This window comes from Danio rerio, chromosome 24, assembly GCF_052040795.2.
Source record: "Danio rerio strain M-AB ecotype USA chromosome 24, GRCz13ab, whole genome shotgun sequence".
NCBI lineage: Eukaryota > Metazoa > Chordata > Actinopteri > Cypriniformes > Danionidae > Danio > Danio rerio.
In genome coordinates, this window is record NC_141044.1 from 40,451,536 (window position 1) to 40,477,500 (window position 25,965).

The following is a 25,965-nucleotide window of genomic DNA, read 5'->3' on the forward strand; positions in this document are numbered from 1 at the left end:
CTCGATAGTATTGAGACGATTCGGTCGGTGCTTAAAAAGTATCGAACTCGATACTCAGCCTTATTTGAGAGTTTTCTTGGCTGTATTCTTGATTAGAGCTGTAATCAGGCCATAAAAATTAGGCCCAAGAGGACCCGAGCCCGACAGGTACATTTTGATTGACAGCTTTATAAAGCCAGAACCCGTTTACAGCCCGACATTACTCTAATGTGCACATGCACACAGCTCTTTTGCCTTTTTTCAAGAATGAGTCATTTATATGTGTTAACATAATTTTTTCGTAACAACTGTTGGCCACTTGGAAGTTGGAACAAAGAAATAAAATAAGTCCTCTCCTCTGTAACATCGTAACATCTCAGCACTCTAAATAGGCCTAGGTACATACACCCAGTCTTTAAATTAGCCAACACACCAATGAAACCAAGTCTTTCTTAACCAATTAAATTAAAATAAATTCTAAATTATGACAGGTATTTGGCAATAACGAAATTAAAATAAAGGCTCTGCGGGATTTGTTTCGCCACTTCTCTTCACAATCTGGCCTTAAGGCGACGGTGAAGCCTAATGCCAACATAAGCCTGTATACTCTGTCTACATTATGCATTTATGGTTTAAATCATATTTATTTATAATTTAAAAACCCTTTACTCACCAAGATTAGGCTTAACAATTGGATTACTTTCTCACGCTAATAGAAATGCATTACATGACTATTTATTTACTGCATAAGCCAAGCCCGACCCCGTCTAAAGTTATAAAAATTAAACCCGAATCCGTTAGGTCCCGCCGGGTCCCATGGGGTTGGGCAAAGATCTTCAGCTCTATTCTGGATCACTGTCTTGCTGAAATGTCCACCCTGGTTTCATCTTCATCCTACTGCTAATGTAGATGTTGGACTGAAACAGCTGATATTCATTTACACTGAGGAAGGGCAGAGGAAGAGCTACCGAGAGATTTCAGCTGCTGTCTGGGCTTTCACTGCCTTTCTACAGCTCCCTTTCTTCATGTGTTTAATACTTTTTCTTTGCATCATTTAATTTTATTACGCATAACTTAATTTGTAAAGTACTTCATTTTGTTTTATTTGTATATATAGATTTCTTTGGCGTTACCAACATCCAGTGTAAAATTTCAAGCCAACGGCACCTTTAGAAATATGTTTTCTGAGAAAAATGGTGACATGTTCAATACTTATTTTCACCTCTGTAACTCATAATTTTAGATTGACTCTCTATGCACACTTAGGGCTCAACCTGTGCAGTGCACATGCCCTTTTAAGTCATGGATAGAAAGTGCCCCCCCTGCTCCACTAGCCAACCCCTACAACCCCCCCATTAAATTATTGGTGGGGACATTTCCATAGTTGATGGATATTGGTGGGGACATGTCACCTCCGTCCATGCTAAATCTACACCCATGTGATGTTTGTGAATATGAAAGTTCTGGAAAGTTTCACAGTTGGAGTTTTTGTCTTCTGAGAGAAGTAAGCGCCATGACGTGTTTCATCAGTCGACTCAACATGTTTTATAGTCGGGGATTCCTCTTGACCTGTGTGTTTCTGTGAAGTGTTTGAGCAGGATTAAACTCTTTCAGGATAAAAGACCAAACACTGACTTTGTTCTAAGGCTGATGAGGATTCTAGAGTCGCTCAGTCTATATTTAGCCATTCAGACCTGCAGACATAACTAATGTCTCTCTCTGTCTCTGTCTCCCTCTGTGTGTGTGTCTGTGTGTGTGTGTCTGGGTTGTGTGTTTTTTCTGTGTTTATGTCTGATGTGTGTGTGTGTGTGTGTGTTGTCGTCACTCTGTTTGCTGTTTGTTTGTGTCTGTCTGTTGCCTCTGTGTGTTTGTTTGTGCGTGGGTGGATGTCTGTTGCTTGTGTGTTCATGTTCATGTCTGTGCTGTGTGTGTGTGTGTGTGTGTGTGTGTGTGTGTGCAGGTTAGAGCAGTTGGGTTTTAACGCTCTCCTCCAGCTGATGATTGGCGTTCCTCTGGAAATGGTGCATGGGATCCTGAGGATCAGCCTGCTGTACATGGCAGGAGTCATCGCTGGTGAGTTTTATTTCTGTGCGTGTGCGCGTGTCCACATGCGTCTTGCTGTCCTTGCACTGTGACAAGTTCACCAGGAGAATGTGCTCATATTTATGATGGACATGTCACCAGCGGGCAATGACCTAATCAATAATCTCTGAATTATTCACACACACACACACACACACACACACACACACACACACACCAAAGCTGCAAATATACCACCTCTGGAGCCTGTGTGTCATGTAATAGAATATATTTACATTTTAATGCTAGTTATCTTGCTCTCTTTATTATGAAGCCAAGATATATACGTAATATATATATATATATATATATATATATATATATATATATATATATATATATATATATATATATATATATATATATATATATATATATATATTACGTATATATCTTGGCTTCATAATAAAGAGAGCAAGATATATATATATATATATATATATATATATATATATATATATATATATATATATATATATATATATATATATATATATATATATACACGTGTATTACCTTACATCGGGGTATTACCAGGGTTTCACTTTAACCCTAATTCAACACAAACAAACCAGCCAATCTAATTATCTTTTGGATGAGTGTGTTTGATTAAGGGATGATAATTAAAAATGCTTCATACGTTTTGATAATTTTATTTATTATATACTATATGTGTTTATATTATATGCACTCACCGGCCACTTTATTAGGTACACCAACATAAACTTAATTAGCCAATCACATGTCAGCCATTCAATGCTTTTAGGCACGTAAACATGGTCAAGATGATCTGCTGGATCCATCCTGCCTTGTATTAACGGTTCAGGCTGGTGGTGTAATGGTGTGGGGGATATTTTCTTGTGTCAACACCACAGCCTACCTGAGTATTGTTGCTGATCATGTCCATTCCTTTATGACCACAGTGTGTCCATCTTCTAATGGCTACTTCCAGCAGGATAATGCACCATGTCATAAAGTGTGAATCATCTCAGACTGGTTTCTTGATCATGACAATGAGTTCACTGTACTTAAATGGCCTTCACAGTCACCAGAGCTCAATCCAATAGAGCACATTTGGGATGTGGAGGAACAGATTCACATCATGGATGTGCAGCCGACAAATCTGCAGCAACTGCGTGATGCTGTCATGTCAGTATGGAGTAAGTCTCTGAAGAATATTTCCAGTACCTTGTTGAGTCTACGCCATGAAGGATTAAGGCAGTTCTGAAGGCTAAAGTGGGTCCAACCCAGTATGAGTAAGCTGTACCTAATAAAGTGGCCGGCGAGTGTATGTATGAGATATGCATTTATATTATTACTAATCAATTTATATAAATTTGATAACACATGGCAGCATGGTGGCTCTGTGCTTAGCATTGTCGCCTCACAGCTAGAAGGTCGTTGGTTCAAGTTCCAGTATGGGTGTTTCTTAGTACTGGGTTGAGGCTGGAAGGGCACCCGCTGCGTAAAACATATGCTGGAATAGTTGGCGGTACATTCCGCTGTGATGACCCCTGATTAATAAGGGACTAAGCCGAAGGAATGAATGAAAGAAACTTAATAATTTCTGCAATATTTAATAAATCAGATCATTAAGTGTGTGTGTTTGTGTTTGAGTGAGATATAGGAACATATAGGCATTCAGTTTGTTTCTGTAAAACCAATGTTCTGCTAAATTCAGTCTAATCAAGCTCTCTCTCTCTCTCTCATCTGTAATTATTATTATTAAGTAATCCTGAAGACCTTGATTAGCTGCTTCACATCTGCTTAATTAGAGTTCCTCTAAACCCCTGCTGGACACGGCCTTTCAGTCCAGAAACAGAATAAAAACACTGTTATATAAATCTGAACTGTCGCATATGGTTGCCAAGGGGTCATTGAATTTCTGTAATATCATGCAATTTTTTCATGTTTTTGTCCAAGTCGTGAAAAATCAGGGATTTTAGCTTTTTTTTTTACCTTGATTTTAGCATTTTGAATTTTAGTTGCCATTTATAATTTTTTTTAGCTATATTTTATTTTTTTCATCAACTGTCAATCACTTAAATTCACCATGACATCTAAATTTACTCATCTAATTTTTATATGTACAGTTAAAGCCAGAATTATTAGTCCTCCTAAATTATTAGCCATGTAGCCATGGCCACCCCTGTATAAACTCTGGCCACCCCTGTTTATCACCCCCGTGTTAAACAGTATTTGGGAAATATTTGAGGTAGAAATAAAAATTCAGGGGAGGGTGAATCATTGTAACTTCAGCTGTATAAATGAGCCACGTAAAATGAGGACTAGACAGAGAAGGTGTAAGACGTGTGAGAAGAAAGAGTATGGCGAAAATGAAACATAAAGAAGAGCAGAATGATGGAGTGTGAATGCTGAGCACAGCAGAGCCGGTGTGGAGATGCAGCTTATAGACGATCCGTCACATACACGCACACACACACACACACACACACTCCACATGCCAATATTCAATTATCTCTGCCGCTCCTGCTGTATTTTGCATGCATGTTCACTTTCCAGAGAACAGAATTAGCTTTACTGAATGTGGTTTTTGCGCCGGTGTGGCTTTTAATATCTATTTGGGATTGGACACTTTTGTAAATGTGCTAGTAAGCAGACGCTGAGCAATCACCTGGAACATCCGAGCAGATAATATATGTGACCCTGCCTGGAGTAAAACACCAGTGTTAAAATACACATGAAATCAAAACTAACCATATTGATCTTGTTAGCTCACAGTGCTAGTTTTGTGCTGAACGATTCATCTGTTCATGTCATTAAGATAAAAATTAATTGTTTGCTCTTGAAATCTCTTTTTAACATTGTCTTTATTGATTTTAGTAGCTTTTAACATGTACAACATAAATCAAATTCAAACATACAAAATAATAATAAAAATGTTATAATAATAATAATAAATAAAACAATAAAAAATACATAAAAAATAGATAAAATACATAATAATAAAATAGAAAAAACATAAATAAATAAAAATACATAAAAATACATTATAATAAAATAGAAAAACATAAACAAATAAAAAATACATAAAATAAATAATAATAAAAATAGAAAAAACATAAATAAATAAAAATACATAAAAATACATAATAATAAAATAGAAAAACATAAACAAATACAAAAATACAAAAAATACATAAAATACATATTAATAAAAATAGGAAAAAGCATAAATAAATAAAAAATACATAAAATACATAAAATAAATAATAATAAAAATAGAAAAAAAAAACATACAAGAAATACATAATAATAAAAAAAACATAAATAAATAAAAATACAAAAAAATAAATAAAATACATAATAATAAAAATAGAAAAAACATAAATAAAAATACATAAATAAATAAATAAAATACATAATAATAAAAATAGAAAAAAACATAAATAAAAATACATAAATAAATAAATAAATAAAATACATAATAATAAAAATAAAAAAAACATAATTAAAAAAAATACATAAAAACAATAATAAAAATAAAAAAACAAACTAATTAAAAATACATAAAAATGGTAAAATACATAATAATAAAAATAGAAAAAAACGTAAATAAATATAAAATACATAAAATACATAATAATACATTTTTTAATCCGGGGTCGCCACGGCGGATTTGAACCGCCAACTTATCCAGCACATGTTTTTATGCAGCGGATGCCTTTCCAGCAACCCATCTCTGGGAAACATCCACACACAATCACACACTACGGACAATTTAGCCTACCCAATTCACATGTATCGCATGTCGGAGCACCCGGAGGAAACCCATGCGAACGCGGGAAGAACATGCAAACTCCACACAGAAACGGCTACTGACCCAGCCGAGGCTCGAACCAGCAACCTTCTTGCTGTGAAGCGACAGCACTACCTACCTCTGCCACTGCATCATCCCCCTATATAGGCATCGTTTGCAAAAAACACTTTATAATCCAAATTTATGTTTTTAACCCAAAAAACAATGTTGTCGTGCTAGCAAACAGGCAAACTGCATAACATTTCCTTGTTTTTGTCTGGAAATGTTATTTGAAGGGGATCTATTATGCAAAAATCACTTTTATAAGAGGTTTAAACACAGTTGCGTGGCAGCAGTGTGTGAATATAACCAGCTTTCAATGGTAAAAATTAATTAATTCTATTTTTATAATCAGACTTAAAAACACTTTGACATTTTCCCGTTGTAGGTGTAATCAGAGGGGGGAAACCCCGCCCATTATTAGTGATGATCTCTCCCTCATTAGCATAGGACGTTAGTCTTGTTTTTAAATCTGCCACTATGCTGACACACAGACATTTGTAGCTCCGCCCTCTTTCGAAAAGAGCACAATCTCATTTTAATTTAAAGCGACAGTCACCAAAACGGCACGATTAGGATCAAAGCCTAAAAGGGGCAGAGAGTTATAAAACTCTGTTTGTGTGGTATTTTGAGCTGAATCTTCACACACTCTTGGGACATCAGAGACTTATTTGACACCTTGTAAACAAAGAGGCATAGTAAGCCCCCTTTAACCAGCCCCTAATATTTCTCTGTCTGTGTTTTCTCAGGTTCACTGACGGTCTCCATTACAGACATGCGGGCTCCAGTGGTCGGTGGCTCCGGCGGGGTCTACGCTCTCTGCTCGGCACATCTCGCCAACGTAGTCATGGTAAACCAACCTAACCTAACTCCGGCTTCTGAATCAGACTGAGTGAACAGGGGAAATCAGGCAGAGCCACAGAGAATGAATCTCTCCAGAGGCTTTATATTGCGGCTTCCCTAAAGATCAAAGGGTCTCTAATCACCCGCACACAGACAGACACAAACAGGCCTCAGAGAGTCATAAAGTCTGTTAAGTGTCTGCCGCTGCTGATGGATGCGTCTACAGACACACAGACGCTCTTGTGGGAATATAAGGGCCTTTTAATCTGTGTGAGAGGAATTTAGGGAATGCTCTGGGTTTGGTACAGGTTGAGCTCTGTTGGCGATTCATTCTGCGGTGAAGACCCCTGAAAAATAAGGGACTAAGCTGAAGGAAAATGAATGAAGTTTCACCTGGAAATTTTGAAAGTTAACAGTTAAGATGTAAGTCGACCTGAATCATAACTCATCAGCAGCTATATAAATAACTATTTAGCAGACATCGTTTGGCTCTATTATTGCGTGTGATGCTCACTTTCACATGTGTTACGGTTTAATTAAGTTGTCTAGGGAAAATAAACATTACACTTATAATATTAAATTATTACTGAGTAGATGGATGGAAAATACACCAGGACACAAAATTTACATTCAATTCGTTTATTCCTCTTACGAGGAGAAGAAAAATGAAGCCAACAAAAGAGAGGCTTACATGTGTGCGCTTTGTACAATGTTTATATAATAAGAAGAAGAAGAAGAAAAAAAAGAAACACAATCAAAAGTTTTAGGGGAAAAAGGAACTAGAGTGGCGCCAAAGCAAAGAACTAAACAAAACTAAAATCCAACTAAACTAGAACACAAGATCCCCCTCTAAACTTACTAATAAAAATCAAAATGTGAAAAAGAAACCGAAATCTTCAGCGTTTGCGACGCCACACCTAAGCTCCCTAAAACAATAAGCAAAAATGCAGCGCTCACCCACTTACCTAGTGTTTCTGAACATTGAAGTGACCTACGGGCAAAATGTATGTCCCGCGACTTAGTGAACTATTCCCTTTTCCCCCAAACAGGAATGATAAACTCTTTAATCATGACTTAATTTACATCGATGTAATTATTCAGAAACACAGAACAAAGCATACATTATGAACAGCAGCGCGCGAACACAAACCAACACACACACACACACATAGCACTCTGAAAAACAAGGCGTGCCGGTCGAATTTAAAGTCCGTGGAACGAAGTCCAATTGGTCCACGAGGAAACGCCCTAATGAGGAGTGACAGAATCGGGATCCAATCAGCAGGTACCTAGTAGAGAAAAAGTAGCTGAACAAAAGGTGATAGGAGGAGACAAAGAGCGAATGACAGTCGAGGAGATGCGAAGGGAGACAAGCAAAACAGAGGAGAAGTCACAAAAATACAAAGTCCCACGGACCGTAACAACACGTCTCTAGAGAGAAATCAGTTGTTTACTAGAAGATAGAGTTGTGTTTTTAACGTCATAAAATGAGGTTTAAAATTAGATTTAAAAAATGTAAAAATGAAACATTATAAAGTATACAGTTGAAGCTAAATTATTAGCTGGCCTTCTTTGAAATTTGAATTCTATTTCAGATATGTCCTAAAGCAGGAGTCACCAACATGGTGAGTTGCCCATGGGCCTGTTATAAAATTTGCTTACCATAGCATCACATACCAGTAAGCTGCATCTAATATTTTTTTAAAGCAATTTTAGACAAATGAAGTGTTGCATATTGATATTTATATATTTGATGTTTCCAATCATTGACAACTATTGTGAGAAATCATTAACATGATCAGTGTCTTCACATAGATGAATATCATTAATTATTAATAACATATAATTAAAAGTAAATTGAGCAAATTTGTTATTAGAAAGTGTGTATCAAACTGGTAGCCCTTCACATTAAACCATACCCAAGAAGTAGCTCTCAGTTTCCAAAAGGTTGGTGACCCCTGTCATAAAGTATGTTTAACAGAGGAAAGACATTTGCACAGTATTTCCTACATCAGATATTTTTATTTCCTGAAATACTTTTATTTCTTTTAAATTAAATTGGCAGGAATAAAAGTAGTTTTTACATTTTTCTAAATAATTTTATTGTCAATTTTATTAGCCCCCTTAATATATATATTTTTTGATTTGCTTCAGAACAAACCACTGTTGTCTTGCCTAATTAACCAAACTTCCTTAGTTAAACTAATTAAGCCAGTTTAGCCTTAAATTGCACTTTGAACTGAATACTAGTGCCTTGCAAAATAATTCAATTCATGTTTATTTATATAGCGCTTTTACAATGTAGATTGTGTGAAAGCCGCTTAACATAGTTCTAGTGAAGTCCAGTTTTCAGAGTTCAGTTTGGTTCAGTTCAGTGTGGTTTAAATTTCATTGCTGAAAGTTCAAACACTGAAGAACTCCACAAGTCCCAATCCAAGTCAGTGGTGAGGGAAAAAAAAAAAACTTCAACTGACAAAGTGAAGGGAAAAAAAACCTAGAGGAAAAACCAGACTCTGTTGCGCACGACCATTTTTCCTCTGGCCAAACTTCCTGTGTGGAGCTGCAGTCTAGGCGCCGGAGGCTGGAGAACGCTGGATGCCTGTCGCAGAGAAGCTGCAGGTGTGAGTAGGTCACCGGCGGGTGATCAGGCTGGTCCACAGGATCCATAGATATATACACTAGATGTCGCCTGGCCTATTGTTGTCTATTGGACGGAATGCGTCAATAGCGCCGCCATCTTGCTACAGGGTAGCGCTCCTTTGAAATGAATGCAGGACCAAGGTACAGTGGAGGACTGTGGCCATCCAAAGCTATACACATAAGATATACACACATATCTATGATCAGGAGTTTTCCTAGATGTTAGTATGTAATTTTTTTTTCTAATTAGGAAAATTATAATTTTACATCACTTTTCTTCATTGATGGATCAGTGACCGCACGAGCATTCCTGACAAAAAGCTTGTGTTTGTGTGTACAGAAATGTACTATCCACCCTCCCTGTTAAATTTGATCTAATCATGTCCTGAAACACAGCTCCTCTCCTGCTTTCACTTCTCATACTGACGGAGGGAGCGATTCGTTTGTGAATTAATCCACCGAACGACTCTTTCACTAACGTTAGCCGACAATAATACAAGTTTCTGGCAGCGCAGCATCTCGTTGTCATATTTCTTTTGCATTGTTTGCTGATTTTATTCAACAAAACTAGCATAAGCCGAGTGTTTAGTGCGAGTTGGAGCTTCTTTGCCGTATGGTGAATGCAGTAAGTGACTGTTATCATCAATAATGTTACCTGATTAGCACAAAAGTTCAGAACATACAAAAACAGAAAAAAACATAATATTACCTATGAAGTGTTCTGCCTTTGTGCTTTGTTTTCTTTGTTTGCTCATTTCTACACCCGTTGACAGCGCTAAAGTCCCGCATCTTCACGTAATAACACTGTCTTGTCTAGTGCGGTTGAATGACATTTGTCCTGGGAGCACTGTACCAATGTGGCGGCGCTATTGACGCATGCTTAGAGTCCCTATGCGATATCTAGTGTATATATCTATGCACAGGATCAATGTGGAGACTCATCTGTCACTGTGGTCTTTCAGGATTCAGTCTCATGCACTCCACTCCTCCAAAATAACTAGTAACATGTTATGTACAGTTTTCATGGCAAAGACAAAATTAATTCATTTTCTCCTAAACAGTTCTCTGTTAAACAGTACTTGGAAAATATTTGTAAAAGATTACAATTTTACTGGAGAGCTAATAATTTTGCCTTCAACTGTGCATTATGAATTAATTGTTTATAGTAAAACCATTAACACAATTTTAACACACATTTTTCCATGTTTCAGAACTGGGCCGGAATGAAGTGTCCATACAAGTTGCTGCGGATGATTCTTGCACTTGTTTGCAGTAAGTAACTTCCGTCACACAGTTCATAATAGTGCCATAGCAGGCTCCTCCCTCTTCTGGAGAGGAGGGCCAGAAGCTGCAGCTCATTTGCATATGAACAGCATGTTTGAGCCTAAACATATGCTGTATGAAAGTTTTTGACTCTTCTAAAGCATAAAAATACCATAATATGTTTGCAAATGCTTACGAAGCATGCTTAGTGAACATACGTGTTTATTTAAGGAACAATGCTTAAGCCAGTTATTTTGCTTTGAATATGTGCGTTTAGTGTCAGTGTTTTGAGCTGCGTAGCTCCGCCCATTGCCAGTTTACCCAATTATATTTCGAATATATTGGAGGACAGAAGCAGCCTACGAAATGAGATGATTTTAGCAAATAATATTAATATTTTGGGGGGGGGGGCGGGACGGTGGTGCATGGAGCGATGTCACTTCACTGCAAGAAGGTTGCTGGTTCGAGCCTCGGCTGGGTCAGTTGGCAATTCTGTATGGAATTTGCATGTTGGCGCGGGTTTTCTCTGGGTATTCCGGTTTCCCCCACATTCCAAACACATTCGGTATAGAGGAATTGAATAAACTTAATTCGCTGTAGTGTATGTGTGTGAATGAGTGTGTATGGGTGTTTCCCAGTGCAGCTGGAAGGGCATCTGCTGCGTAAAACATGTAATGAAGTAAGTAAGTAAGTTATATGCTGGATAAGTTGGCGGTTCATTCAGCTGTGGTGACCTTTGATTAATAAAGAGACTAAGCTGAAAAGAAAATGAATTCATGAATGAATATAAATATTTCAATACATTAGATGAACAGCTTATAGAGTAAGGGGGGGTTCACACAGAATGTGTTTTTTCCTGTTCAATGCGCTACTGTTACATTGTTTTTCAATGTAAACATGTGCTTGACAAACATGTGACCATTGTGTGACCATTACATCTTTTTTGAAGTGCACAGGAGCACTGTGTTTTTCAGACGCAGTGAGAAGTTAAAAGAACTTTAAGGGGCCGATCACGCCGAATGCGCCTTTACATTCCAAAAACACAAAACGCACCACACTGCCTTTTTTGTTGACAAGAAAAAAAAGAAAGCTGCGCTTTTTATGTTGATAGACAACAACTGGATCAGCTGGATAATGTGTGAGAGTGTTGCAGTTGATATTAATATAATTTTATTATTTGATAATATCGTGATATTCAAGATTTGTGAAGTCATACAGCTCCGGATAACTCAAAGCAGCAACCACTAGTCTCTCCTCCATCTTCAAAAATCTCAGTTTTTGTCTTGACAACACAAACACTGCAGGCACCTCAACGGAAACCCCGCCTCTGCTTCATTTGATTGGAGAATGAAACAGACGTGATTAACATAACACTTTTTTTTTTTTGCTCATAGTTGACTTTTTCAACTGCGAGCGCACGGCACGCAAGGTCAAAAATGCGAGGCGCAGCAGGCGGTTTAAACGCTAGGCGTGCTGGGCGCATAAGCAGCATGCAAAATGCTTTCGGTCGTTAGTAAATCAATCAAAAAAGGCGCCTCTCACAGAAGAAAATGCGTTCTGTGTGATCGGCCCCTAACTTTTACACATAGCGCTGCTCATCACTGTCAGTTCTAAAGCAGTGGACCAATAGGAAGAACTCTGAGGGGGGTAATCTTTGCAAGATTGTTTTTACTATTAAGGCTGATTTATACTTGTGCGTCAAGCGCACGCGTATGCTATGGCATAGCCCTACGCCGTGGCCGTCTGCGTCAATGACATGCATCTCTCAAAAAATTTAACTATTCGTCGCAACGACGGGTAGTGCAAGCTCTGTGATTGGTCAGCTTGGTAGTGCTGACGAATCTGGGCAGGACCGAGAGCCGCATGAGCTGCACGAGCCCAGTAGAGCGATTGTTTACAAGTGTGGAGTCCTGTGAAGGAGCTCCTGATGGAAAGTTTTGTTTTGTGTTTACCTCATAGTTAAAGTTGTTGCACGTCCACCAGTTCCTGCCTCAAAATAAGCGAGTTTGAGCTGCTTGTACATTCAGGAAGCGTTCAGGAAAAGCAAAACAGCAGCCAAGAAACTCGACACAGAGGAACATTTACACCTCACTGCCAACTAGCGTTTCGCAAGTGTTAATGCAGACCAACAGAAACAGCGCGCAGAAGTATAAATGCACAGCTCCGCGCGTTGCATGCGCCATGGGTTACGCCGGTCACTTGACGCAGAAGTATGAACCAGGCTTTAGTCACAGTTGTGATCTGTTGGTGCCAATCTGGCAACCTATCTGTCGAGATTTCTGAGTAGGCACAAGCTAAAAAAAACCTTTTCCAATATTTTACTAGTTACATTATTTAACTAGCTCAGCCACTCAATCATACATACTGCACCCTCAAAGGGGTCCTATTATGCCACTTTTAACAAGAAGTAAAAAGTCTCTGATGTCCCAAGAGTGTCTATGTGAAGTTTCAATTCAAAACACCACACAAATAATGTTTTATAACTCTTTGAAACTGACCCTTTTAGGCTTTGATCGCAATTGTGGCGCTTTGGTGACTGTCGCTGTGACTGAATGAGATTGTGCTCTTTTCAAAAGAGGGCGGAGCTACAAACTCCTGTGTGTCAGCATAGTGGCAGATTCAAAAACAAGACTAACGTCATATGCTAATGAGGGAGAGATCATCACTAATAATGGGCGTGGCTTTCCCCCCTTTAATGACACATACAAAGGGGAAATGCCAATCAAAGTGTTTCTGCAGACTGTTTTTATCAAGTGTAATTATAAAAAATCTAATTAATGCATTTTTACCATTAGAAGTTGCTTATATTCACACACTGTTACCACACAACTGTGCTTAAACCTCTTATAAAAGGGATTTTTAAGTCATAATAGAGACATTCTAGAGACACAAGACTTAACCACTTAAACTCTGCAGACCTGGTACCGGGTCCGTGACGTCATCGACTTTCGCTTTTAGATTTAAAGGGCTAGCGTTGCACCAGACCCCCGTAAGTGGTGTCGTTTGAAAGTGTAGAATCTATATTTTATGCACATATGCATCACTTTGGTTTTTATTCTACTGTATAAAAGTTATTTACACTTAAATACACAGTATTTTAGATACCCAAGCTAGGTATTTTACATTGGTTCATTTTCATATTTATTTTTATATGACACATGTACAAGTTAAAGCTCAAATGAAAGCTCTTGCCGGTGCTCATACAGTTTTATCATTCTTTTTACTGAATTATATTCACATATCAAACAGTTGTTGAATGAATTGTGGTGTTTCCATGGCGCAGAAATGTAAACAATACATTCCTGATCAATAAGCAGCCCCAGATAGCACAGACAGCTGTCATCTCTTACCTTATGCTGTGCGCTTCAGGGCCATTTCTCCTCTGTTTTTGAGGTGATGTGCATAAGTAATCCTATTATATGTCTGATGTGGTCCAAACACAGTGAATTATGTTTGATCAAACAAAAGAATAGTGAAATATGTAAACATAGATCGGTCTCTGTGGCTTGTACAGCACCTCTCATCAGCTGGAATGCAATAACTTTTGTATAGATTATAGTGGAGACATTTTTCTTTTTTCCTATCATTACAGACATGTGCAGGAACCAACAAAATTAATTACAGCACGCTAGACCACACAGAACCTAAAAGATACACTTTCAAATTTGAGTTTATGAAAAAAAAATACAAAAAGTGCCTCGTTTTTTAGGTGTTTATTATAATACAGACGACATATACAGTTATTTTAAACACTTTCAATAGTGTTTTATGAAAATTCAAAGGGTTTTCTTTAAAATGATACCACATTTTTGCATTTACATTTTTGCATTTACACCTCTGCATGTGGATTTGGGAAGCTTTTAAATTTGGGTAGGCAAAATCCAGGCGGAAATCCCAAATAGCAGCAGAGTTTAAGTGGTTAAATGCTACATGTTGTAAAATAGGAATAAATATGTGTATTAATTTGTGTCAATCTGATGTCCACGCATACCAAAAATAGCATAAACATGATAGAACGCTGCTCCTCTGTCTGTCCTTTCCAGTGAGTTCAGAAGTGGGCCGTGCCGTTTGGCTGCGCTTCTCCCCACCCCTGCCCTCCTCCGGTCCGCAGCCCAGTTTCATGGCTCATCTGTCGGGCGCAGTGGTGGGCATCAGCATGGGGCTGCTGATCCTGCGCAGCTACGAGGAGTCTCTGCATAAACAGTGCTCCTGGTGGGTGCTCATCTTCTCCTTCGTCACCTTCCTCCTCTTCGCCATCTTCTGGAACATTTTCGCTTACGAGCTGCTCGGGGTACAGATCCCGCCCCCTCCCTGATGACACGCCCACGCGAGTGGAAAGCCACGCCCTCAAAATCAGACCTCAGTCTGCTCCGCTCGACCAGCAGCGGATGTAAAAAAACAGATGTACAAACAGGAAGAGGTGTGAAATGAAAAGAAACGCATACTCACATTCCATACTGAAGAACATAACCGGCGTGGTATTTTTAATGAACACTCGGAGGCAGCTCAAGGGTCCGGCGAGCTTATTTGAACAGACCGTCAGTAGATCTTACAACACAAACACACACACATACACACACACACGCATACATATCAGATTTGTGTGAATTAAGCCTGAGGCTCGTTCATGATGCCTTTCTGTATTGTTTTGATTTAACAGCCTCATCTAAGCCTGTTATGCGTTACAGATAGCATCCGTAGTAGATGAAACGCCATCACTTCAACCAGGAATCTCGCTGACTCGAAAACAAAGCCTTACGATTGAAGACACGGTCCTCTGTGAGGTATGAGGTTGTAGCTAATATCACTCAACGCTGTTTGTTGAGGGATCGGTGAACTTTTTTTTTTTCAGTCTTAACAAGGTAAAACATGTTTCAAAGTGATGTTTCTTGCTTTAGTTAAGGATTAGCTTGGTTCCAAATCATAGTGTGCTGTCTATGTAGGCAGCATGGGGTAGACGTGCATTATGTTGCCTTCCAAAATAACTTATTTTTGTTAAATATGCCCCAAAATGTATCGAAACAAGCTACAATTATATTATTTAATCTTTAAAATATGTATAGAATTTGTACATTTATCGCAACAAGCTACAAAAATATATAATAATTATTAATAAAACGTGTATATAAGTTGTACATTTTAAAAAAATCTCGCAAAGGCTGCATTTATTTGATCAAAAACGCAGTAAGAACAAAATATTATTACAACTATTTTTTAACATTTTTAATTATTTCTTCTAATATGCTAATTATAGGTGCTCAAGACACATTTCTTATTGTTATCAACTTTTTTGACTAATTATTTGAAAGGAATGTTTCGCAACGTTTTACTGTCAAGTTGTCACTTTTGATCAATTTAATGCATCATTGCGGAATAAATGTAATAATAAAAATGCTATATGTAAAATACATGTTTTTAGCGACACCGGTGGCCAATTTTTGAATTGCAGCAAAAATCGACTTATTTTTACTAGTCTTAAACGAATCGTTTAGTTATTTTTAGCACTCTTTTGGAGGAATTACATTTGTGTATAGTCAAAAACTATAGAGTACGCAAGACGTGTCACTCGTATAGTTTTGAATGGGGAAAAGTGTAACGGTAAATATAGCAAATGAAGTCCCATTTTCTAGTACAGGAGCCAATTATCGATCGATATATGGTGAATAAAGGCCGCCTTCTGGTACAAGAGTCAATCACCAATCAATATATGGTTAATAAAGGCCGCCTTCTGGTACAAGAGTCAATCATCAATCGATATATGACGAATAAAGCCCGCCTTCTAGTACAAGAGCCAATCATCGATCGAGATGTGGTGAATAAAGCCCGCCTTCTAGTACAAGAGCCAATCATCGATCGATATATGGTGAATAAAGTCCGCCTTCTAGTACAGGAGCCAATCATCGATCGATATGTGGCGAACAAAGCCCGCCTTCTAGCACAGGAGCCAATCATCGATCGATATATGGTGAATAAAACCTGGCTTCTAGTACAGGAGCCAATCAGCAATCGACAATACTTTGAGGGAGGGGCCTCGAACCAGCTGTGAGTTTCTGCAAATTTTGAGCAACTCAAACGTTTAGAAATGAAACTCAAGACGCAGTTGATATTTAATTTTATTGGTGATTCCTAATATGAAGTTTAATCAATAAGCAACTTTGGTGAGTTTGATGTTTCCCCATTCGGACAGAATGCCCGAGCATACTGCCCAAGAGGTGTTTCAAAGATGGCCGCCGAGTGAAATGACTTGCCTTAAAGGGACTTTAGTTAGTGTTCTAAAACAGCTTCCATTCCATGCACTTTTAGCAGGCAGCTGCCTATGTAGGGAGCTCACTAGGTTTTGGAACAGAGTCAACATTTGAATACATAAACACGAGACAGTAAGTTTGGAGTTTACAAGCCAATACATCTGTGCCGCACAGTCATGATTTCTGCAGTTATTGCTGTGCCGTTTGCAGTTGTTATGGAAACTGCCATAACGTAATTAAAGATGATTTCGGCATGGAAACGAGTGTCACGACCACCTGTACAAAACTCCAGACACAGGGACGTTCTGTTTGCCTAACTGATACTGATGATCGTGATTGGATTTAGCATTTTCAGTAGACATCATAACACTTTGATAAAGAAAACGTACAAAATTCAGTAGTGCCAAGTTATCATTCGCTAAGCTGCTAAAAGAGGGAAATAATGAAATCGCTAAGGGAAAGATTTGTATAAGATTGCTGTGTTCTGACTTGATTTCTTTTCATTTTCGAAAAGCTCGACCATGTGTCCATTTAATGTTGTGGATTTTTATGCCATAGTCCTATATTTATATCTATTCAGAGTGGCAATTGTTGTTGGATTATTGTAAAGTGTGTAAAGATCGTCTCGAACTGAGGGTGTGATGATGATGAGGAGGTTTTACTCTGAAACAGAAAGTGCTGGAAGATGAGAGGGAAAGAAGTTTAATCATACAAAATGTTTAATTAATGGACTCTGCTGTGCCCAAAGGTCACAGTTATGTAATAACATATTAAAGAGACCGTTTTGCCAAATAAATGAACATTTGCTGTTTGATGTACTCAACCTGAGGACATCCAAAATGTAGTTTTTTTTTTTTAGTTTTCCTTTAGTTGTCATGGTCATTTAGGATACCTCAAATGCTGGTCAATGGCTATCAGCATTTTGATCACATACAGGTAAAACTAAATACCTGTGGCTCCTGATGATACTTTGAGATCTTATAAATCAGTCTGAGCAAGAAATTTTGCAGTATTACAAGTTAAAAGTCATTGATATTAATTGTGTTTTATCTGTAGGATTTTTTTGTACTCTCAAAGTGTTGGAAATCCTAAAACAAACATTTACTTGTTTGTAAACATGCTCATTTTATAGCACCCCTAGAGTTAAACAGTTGAGTTTTATCATTCTGATTTCATTCAGCTGATCTTAGTTTTGGCGAGAGCACTTTTAGCTTAGCTTAGCATAAATCATTGAATTGGATTAGACCATTAGCATCTCACTCGAAATGATTTTAAAATGAAGCGTCAAGCTTTAAATAGAAAAAGAATAGATTTTTTTTATTTGAAGGGAGATGCTAATGGTCTAATTCGTTTCAATGATTTATGCTATGCTATGCTAAGCTAAAATGCTCCCACCAGGCTCAAAGATTGGCTAAATGGATTCAGAAATGGTAAAACTCTAGTGATCTGGCGAGAGCACTTTTAGCTTAGCTTAGCACAAATCATTGAATCGGATTACACCATTAGCATCTCACTCGAAATAATTCAAAAATGAAGAAGCTTCAAGCTTTAAATAAGAACATTTTTTTTATGTTTAGAGTGAGATGCTAATGGTCTAATCCGATTCAATGATTTATGCTAAGCTAAGCTAAAATGCTCTTGCCAGACCCGGAGATCAGCTGAATGGATTCAGAAATGGTAAAACACTAGTGTATACCTGTAGTGGATTTATAAAATAGTGTTTTTTGAAATGCAATTCAATGGCTGTTAGCTTTGATAGTCAAAAAAACACATACAGGTGAAACTGAATTAATACCTGTGGCTCCTGATGATACATTGAGGTCTTATGAAGAAAATCTATCAATCTGCGAATGAAACTGAATGGGTATTAATTTTGTTTCAGCTGTATATGTTTTTTTTTTTACTCTCAAAGTGCCAGTAATCCTTAAACAAACACTCCATTATTTTGGAAATATGCTTGTTTTACTATTTCTGAACCCATTCAGCTGATCTTAAGGTTTGGCAGGAGCACTTTTAGCTTAGCTTAGCATAAATTATTGAATCTGATTAGACCATTAGCATCTCACTCAATATTATTCAAAAAAGTAGAAGCGTCAAGCTTTAAATAGGAAAATCATCAAAAAAAATTTAATTTTTGGAGTCAAATGCTAATGGTCTAATACGATTCAATGATTTATGCGAAGCTAAGCTAAAATGCTCCCGCCAGACCTGGAAATCAGTTGAATGGATTCAGAAATGGTTTAACTGTAGTGCTTAACTCTAGGGGAGGTAAAAACGAACCTATTTCAATAAAAAGTGGAGTGTTCCTTCAAATGCAAGCCAATGGCTGTTAGCTTTTATAGTAAGAAAACACATACAGATAAAACTAAATTAATACTTGTGGCTCTTGGTGATACATTTAGGTCTTATGATGAGACACTATCAGTCTGTGCAAGAAATTGAACATCATTTGCTTCAACTTAGCTTAGAAGTCATGGTATTTATTTACCTGTATATGTGTCACAGTGCTGGTATTCCTTAAACGAACACTCCTTTTTTTTTTTTTTGGAAAATACTCATTTCTGAATCCATTCAGCTGATCTTCAGGTCTGGCAGGAGCACTTTTATTTTAGCTTAGAATAAATCATTTATTCGGATCAGACCGTTAGCATCCCACTCAAAATCATTTAAAAAATAAGAAGCGTCAAGCTTTAAATTAGAATTTTTGGAGGGAGATGCTAATGGTCTAATCCGATTCAATGATTTGTGCTAAGCTAAGCGAAAATACCCCTGCCAGACCCGGAGATCAGCTGAATGGATTTAAAAATAGTAAAACTTTAGTGTTTAACTCTAGGGGTGTTATAAGAAAACCCTATTACCATAAAAAAAATAATAATCAGTCTGCTCAGGAAACTGAACATGATTTGCTTCAACTCAGTTTGGAAGTCATAAATATTCATTTAATTGTATCTGTATATGTTTTAACACCCAAAGTACAGGTAATCCCTAAACATACACTTTTTACAGCGTCCTTAGAGTTTAACAGTCGAGTTTTATCATTTTTCTTAATCTGTTCAGCCGATCTTAGGTCTGGCGGGAGCACTTTTAGTTTAGCTTAGCATAGACCATTGAATTGTATTAGACCATTAGCATCTCACTCGAAATAATTCTAAAAAGAAGTGTCAAGCTTTAAACAGGAAAATTATCGATTAAAAAAATTAGAGGGCGGGGGGTGGTCTAATCCAATTCAATGATTTATGCTAAGCTAAGCTAAAATGCTCCTGCCAGACCTGGAGATTGGCTGAATGGATTAGTGTTTATCTGTAGGGGAACTATAAAATAAGACTATTTCCAAAAAAAAAAAAAGTGGAGAAAAGTGTTCCTTTAAGTGTAATTTAAATAGCACATTGTTTTAAACTAAAAATATGAGGGTTTTACCGAAGGAAAAAGCCAAATCTTGCATGTCCTATGTGAGTAAATTAACAGCAGATTTCATTTTAACAACGCTTTTAAGAAGAAGGAAGTTATTTGAATATTCAAATCAGGATGAAGCGGCACTCACAACCTATTTTACTGGACAGGAAGGGATTTTTGAGGAGAATATGTACTAGAAATGAATATTTCAGTAATAACAGGTTTAAATGTTCTTTTCCAGCAAACATGTGTGCAGTTCCTCTAATATTCACCTGGCTGGCACATTTAGACAGGTGAAAAACCAGAAGCTTATGAATATGTAATAGGCATGCATATAAACAGTGTGAAAGCGACAGAGATATGTTATTTAAAATAAAACATTTGGATATGTGATAGAAGAAAATAAGGAGAGAAAGACGAGACAAATAGCTGATAAAATGAAGAAAAATGGAGAGAGAGAAAGAGAGAGAGAGAGCAGAGAATGATGGATGTATTATTTCTGAACACTCATCAAATGGATGCTGGAGGAGTGTGTGTGTGTGTGTGTGTGTGTGTGTGCGTGTGTGTTAAAGATGCTTTAATGTGCTGTATGATCTGTTGGTTTTCAGACTGTTACAGCAGACATACTGTAGTCTGTGTGAGTCTTCATGCGTTATGTGAATGTTGGAAACGGTGTAAAACTAGCGGGTTGTGTTCAGAGCGGTATACTAGCATACAGACCATAATGTGCAGTTTATAATACCTACTATTTTAAAAAGTAGATTATGAAGCAGTGTGTATTTTGCATTTATAATCTTTTCAAATAAGCAGGATTCTCAATGTTTATCATTACAAATATTTTTTTTATCTGATTTAATCTAATGAAGTGGTAAAATCAAATGCAAAATGTTTTATTTTAATATCATGTTTATAATTATACACTCGTCGGCCGCTTTATTAGGTAAACCTGTCCAACTGCTTGTTAATGCAAATTTCTAAACAGCCAATCACGTGGTTGAACTCATGCATTTAGGCATGTAGACATGCCTTGTTGATGCCATAGGTTAGAGGAGAATGGCCAGACTGGTTCCAGCTGATAGAAAGGCAACAGTAACTTAAATAACCACTTTTTACAACCGAGGTCTGCAGAAGAGCATCTCTGAACGCACAACACGTCCAACCTTGAGGCAGATGGGCTACAGCAGCAGAAGACCACACCGGGTGCCACTCCTGTCAGCTAAGAACAGGAAACTGAGGCTACAATTCACACAGGCTCACCAAAACTGGACAATAGAAGATTGGAGAAACGTTGCCTGCTCTGAGGATTCTTGATTTCTGCTCCCAAATTCGAATGGTCGAGTCAGAATTTGTCGTCAACAGCATAAAAGCATGGATCCTTCCTGCCTTGTATCAACAGTTCAGGCTGCTGGTGGTGGTGTAATGGTGTGGGGGATATGTTCTTGGTGCACTTTGGGCCCATTAGTACCAATTGAGCATCGCTTCTACGCCACAGCCTACCTGAGTATTGTTGCTGACCATGTCCATCTTCTGATGGCTACTTCCAGCAGGATAACGCATCATGTCATAAAGCGTGAATCATCTCAGACTGGTTTCTTGAACATGACAATGAGTTCACTGTACTCAAATAGCCTTCACAGTCACCAGAGCTCAATCCAATAGAGCACCTTTGGGATGTGGTGGAACGGGAGATTCACATCATGGATGTGCAGCCGACAAATATGCAGCAACTGTGTGATGCTATCATGACAATATGGAGCAAAATTTCTGAGGAATATTTCCAGTATCTTGTTAAATCTCTGCCACGAAGGATTTAGGCAGTTCTGAAGTCGTACCTAATAAGCTGTAAGGTGTACCTAATAAAGTGGCCGGTGAGCGTATATTAAATTATATAACTTTTTATATTGTTTCCACGATTTTTTTTTAAAGAATATTTATTACATGTAATTGATTTGTTTTGGTTTTCTCTAAATAATATAATATTTAAATATCTTTTTTTAAAATTAAACCTACGTTTGTTTTAAGTATATTCTAATATAGCTTTATTACTTTTCTGCTTTAGCGATTTTAATATTTTAAATTCAACACATTTCCGTTAATTACCAAGTCAGTTTTAATTATAGTTTTTTTGCATGTTCTTAATTTAATATAATATAATTAATAATTTTAAGCAATAATTTAATTTAAACAAAATGTTAATATTTATTTTTTTTATTAAAATGTTATAATTTCTATGGCCCTGGGCTGCAAATTAGCATGTTAAATTCACATGCAAATACTGTCCATATCTCTTTTTAACTCAGTATTATTTTAATTTCCAATTCTGAGTGGATCACGCCATAATTTGAGATATTATGAGTCTGCATATTGCAAAATAATACGGTTACTATGGTAGTTTGCCACCCTGAACATAGTGTCGGTGAAGAACTGTACTCAACCAATATGTCTAAAACTGGGAACAAACTTAAATACCAAGTACCTCCCCCTTAGCCCCGCCCACATTCCATGCCAGCCAATAGCTGCTCTCGTATCTCCTGCTGAACATTTCTTTCCTCCATGATGTTGTAGGTGTAGGTTCGCGAGAGTGTTGCTTTGAGATCTCCGCTGCGTTCAGTGAGATCGTCTGTGTTGCCGCCATTGCTGTAGTCCTACTCGAAAAATTGTAGTCCATTAACAGATTTCAAAATGGTGCCAAATTACGAGAGATGACAAGACTCGTTGCAGTAAAATATTCTGTTTACACTAAAGATAAAACTGAAAATATAAGGCTAATAGTTTTCTCTGGATGAGATGATTTTAAGAAAAGAGATGTAAATACCGATAGTTTCTATCAAATTCTTTATCATGTCATGATGTATTGTACTTCTGAAATAATGGGACCTGAGGCAATTCTGTTTTTGTAGTTTTATTTTGTATGGTTTTGTGTTTGCGTTCATTTCTCAGCTGTATGAAATAAAGGACATACTGTGAGGAGACGTCTGCGTGCGCTTCTGTGTTGACAATGAGAGCGTTTCTACTGATGGGATACAACATGTGATTTTTATTTTCTTTTATTTTACAAATTTTAATGTCTGGATATTTTGTGATTAAGTGCTGCTTGATTCTGTCTTTCTGGTCATTCAGTCTTCTTTCTTTTTGACGGCTTTTCATCAGCTGTCTTCCTCTTCTCTGGCTTCTGATTGGTTGCATCCTTCAGGCTGACTCCCTGCAATAATGAGGGCTGAATCTGATTGGCCACTGTCCATGTCCACAAACACTGCTCCACCCGGTGAGGAGTCCAGTCCTGCTGAGCGTCCACTGAGACACAAAACACATGTTAGTAAGATCTCGATGAATATGTATTTACAGTGCCCATATTGTTTTATTGCTAACACTTTACAATAACAGTACATGAATAATGATGTATTAATATGTAAACTAAACATGACTTTATTATGAATTAATGATGAGTTAAGGTATGCACTAATCATGAATAAGCTTTAAATACACCATGAGTTCATGTGTAAATAACGACTACCTTAATTACTTGTTAGTACTTGTTGTTAATTAATGTATTAATTAACATTTAAGTTTAAGCTAAATGTAACCAACATGAACTCATGAGCTGTTAATGTATAGTTATGTCATGACTTTACTTGGAGGGGCACATCACTATTAACTCATCCTTAACTACTCATGAGCTCCTGTTCATGTTGATGTTGACAGAACACTTTTCTGTTGTTATTCAGTGTAAACTCACTAGTTGGACGTGCATAAGGAGTTCATGAGTAGTTAAGAATGGCTTAATGATGATGTGCCCCTCCAAGTAAAGTCATGACATAATTATACATTAAAATATCATGAGTTCATCGTGGTTAAATTAAGCATAAACTAATGTGGTAATTAATACATTAATTAACAAGTTATCATGTAATTACAAGTAATTAAGGTAGCTGTTAATCACACATGAGCTCATTTGAATCATGTTGTAGTAAAGTTAATTCATGATTAGTGCATACCTTAACTCATCATTAATTCATAATAAACTAATGTTTAGTTTACATATTATTACATCATTATTCATGTACTGTTATTGTAAAGTGTTCCTGTTTTATTTGAAATATTACTGATTTTGTTTGAAACAGGTTTACATCTTTCCAAGGTACAACGAAATCCTCATAATACCAATTTCACCATCAAACTGTGCTTGAAATGAAGGGATCTGGGGCCTCATGTATCAATGCTGCATACGCACAAAAACTTTGCTTACGCCAGGTTTTACGCTCAGAATCGCTCACGTTTGGATTTACTAACGATGAAATGAACGTGGGAATGTGCGCTCATCCACGCCAACTTCATGCCTGGCGTACGCACATTTCTTGTGTGTGTCTGTTTTATTTCCATTGGCGACTCCTAGAGGCAGTTGTGTTAAATTGCACTCTACAAAGTGTCTTTGAGCCGTGCAGTGGCAGCTGTATGAGACGGGTTTATCCGCATGTCTAGCAGGTAGAAAAGGTTTCCATACCATACAGTTGACCAGCCAAACATTAAAGCGCAATTTGCATCGGTCGCCGTTTTTCCCAGTGTATTCGGAGCGATCTACTGCACGCACATTGCTATAAAGTCACCATCTGAAGATGAATTTGCATACGTGAATCAGAAACATTTCAATTCAATAAATGTGCAAATAAAATATGATGCACAAACTTATTAACGATTCCTACTTGTCTTCCTCATGATAAATAGTAGGCAAAATCTGATATGTAGCGGGGGAAAAAAAGGAGTTCATCAGACGCTGTATTCGAACCGAGTTCATGCTCAAATGTGTTAAAACGTGTTGCAATGCGTTTTACGAGCTACGCCACTCAGGCTGTTAATGACTCGACAACAGTTTACACCTATAGATCTCACTATTTCTTTTTTAATCCATTCGGTGCGATGTTCAGACCCAACTGTGTTAACCGTGTCAGCTAAACTCTCCCACTCAATTTTTTGCTTTTGTTATTAATTCCGGAGGCAAACTTGCAAATAACACCATTTTCTTCAGGTCTACCTCCGAAAGCAGCACCTCCAATTCACATTCTGTTCAAAGTTTCTCTTCTTGCTTGTTTTTGACATTATTTTTCCGTTTGGTTTTGCCAAAGTAGCGTCATTAGCATATTCAATACGGGGGAGGAGGCAGGGAGGGGTTTTGCGCTCGTTCATGTTGAGCTCAGTTTCACGTTCATTCGGATGCACAAATAATATGCGTGGGATTATGCGTACGCACGGTTTCATACATCTAAATTTTTTTCTGCACATTTACAGCTTTGTGCGTACGCAATGTTTTAGTATGATTTCCACGCAAGTCTTCGTACATGAGGCGTCTGGTCTCTCTGAACTTTGCCTTTCTGAGATCACTCTGATTGGTCAGATGACTGTACTCTGCTCTGATTGGTTAGATGACTATACTATCTGTGTTTTACGGTCATGCTTTAAAAAAAATGTCTATAATCCCTAATAATAACTCCTGTATAGTAGTCCCACAACATCTGTCGCTCGATGACACCCAAATCCCCTTTAAAAAATTCTAGTGGGTCGGCGCCAATAGCCTAGTGGTACTGTGCGCTGACATATAGCACCCGCGACCTGAGTTCGATTACCGGCTCGAGGTCCTTTGCCGATCCTTCCCCTCTCTCTGCTCCCAATGCTTTCCTGTCTAAAATCTCTACTGTCTTATCATAA

At 37.5% G+C, this 25,965-nt stretch overlaps 2 protein-coding genes across 9 annotated transcripts in view; one reads left to right on the forward strand and one right to left on the reverse strand.

Moving 5' to 3' along the window:
• Positions 1–25,965, forward strand: part of rhbdl1 (rhomboid, veinlet-like 1 (Drosophila)) — a 120,234-nt gene that overhangs the window by 43,827 nt on the left and 50,442 nt on the right. For 2 of the 8 annotated variants that reach the window (XM_087308085.1, XM_087308084.1), the window contains exons 6-12: positions 1,940–2,052; positions 6,631–6,731; positions 10,576–10,636; positions 14,671–15,047; positions 15,316–15,411; positions 23,416–23,664; positions 25,289–25,965. The exon at positions 25,289–25,965 is cut by the window's right edge and continues 12 nt beyond it. The exons of 2 other annotated variants lie outside the window; for them this stretch is intronic. In XM_087308085.1, coding sequence (XP_087164211.1) covers positions 1,940–2,052; positions 6,631–6,731; positions 10,576–10,636; positions 14,671–14,942 — 547 coding nt within the window. In that variant the 3' untranslated portion in view covers positions 14,943–15,047; positions 15,316–15,411; positions 23,416–23,664; positions 25,289–25,965. Of the gene's footprint in view, positions 1–1,939; positions 2,053–6,630; positions 6,732–10,575; positions 10,637–14,670; positions 15,048–15,287; positions 15,412–21,385; positions 22,186–23,415; positions 23,665–25,288 lie in introns of those variants that run through there. 4 more of the 8 variants (XM_087308086.1, XM_087308087.1, XM_087308088.1 and 1 more) reach the window with 4 other exon arrangements.
• Positions 23,311–25,965, reverse strand: part of zgc:112496 — an 8,859-nt gene continuing 6,204 nt past the window's right edge. Inside the window, 1 exon segment of the mRNA NM_001013465.1 lies at positions 23,311–23,559. Coding sequence (NP_001013483.1) covers positions 23,378–23,559 — 182 coding nt within the window. The 3' untranslated portion in view covers positions 23,311–23,377.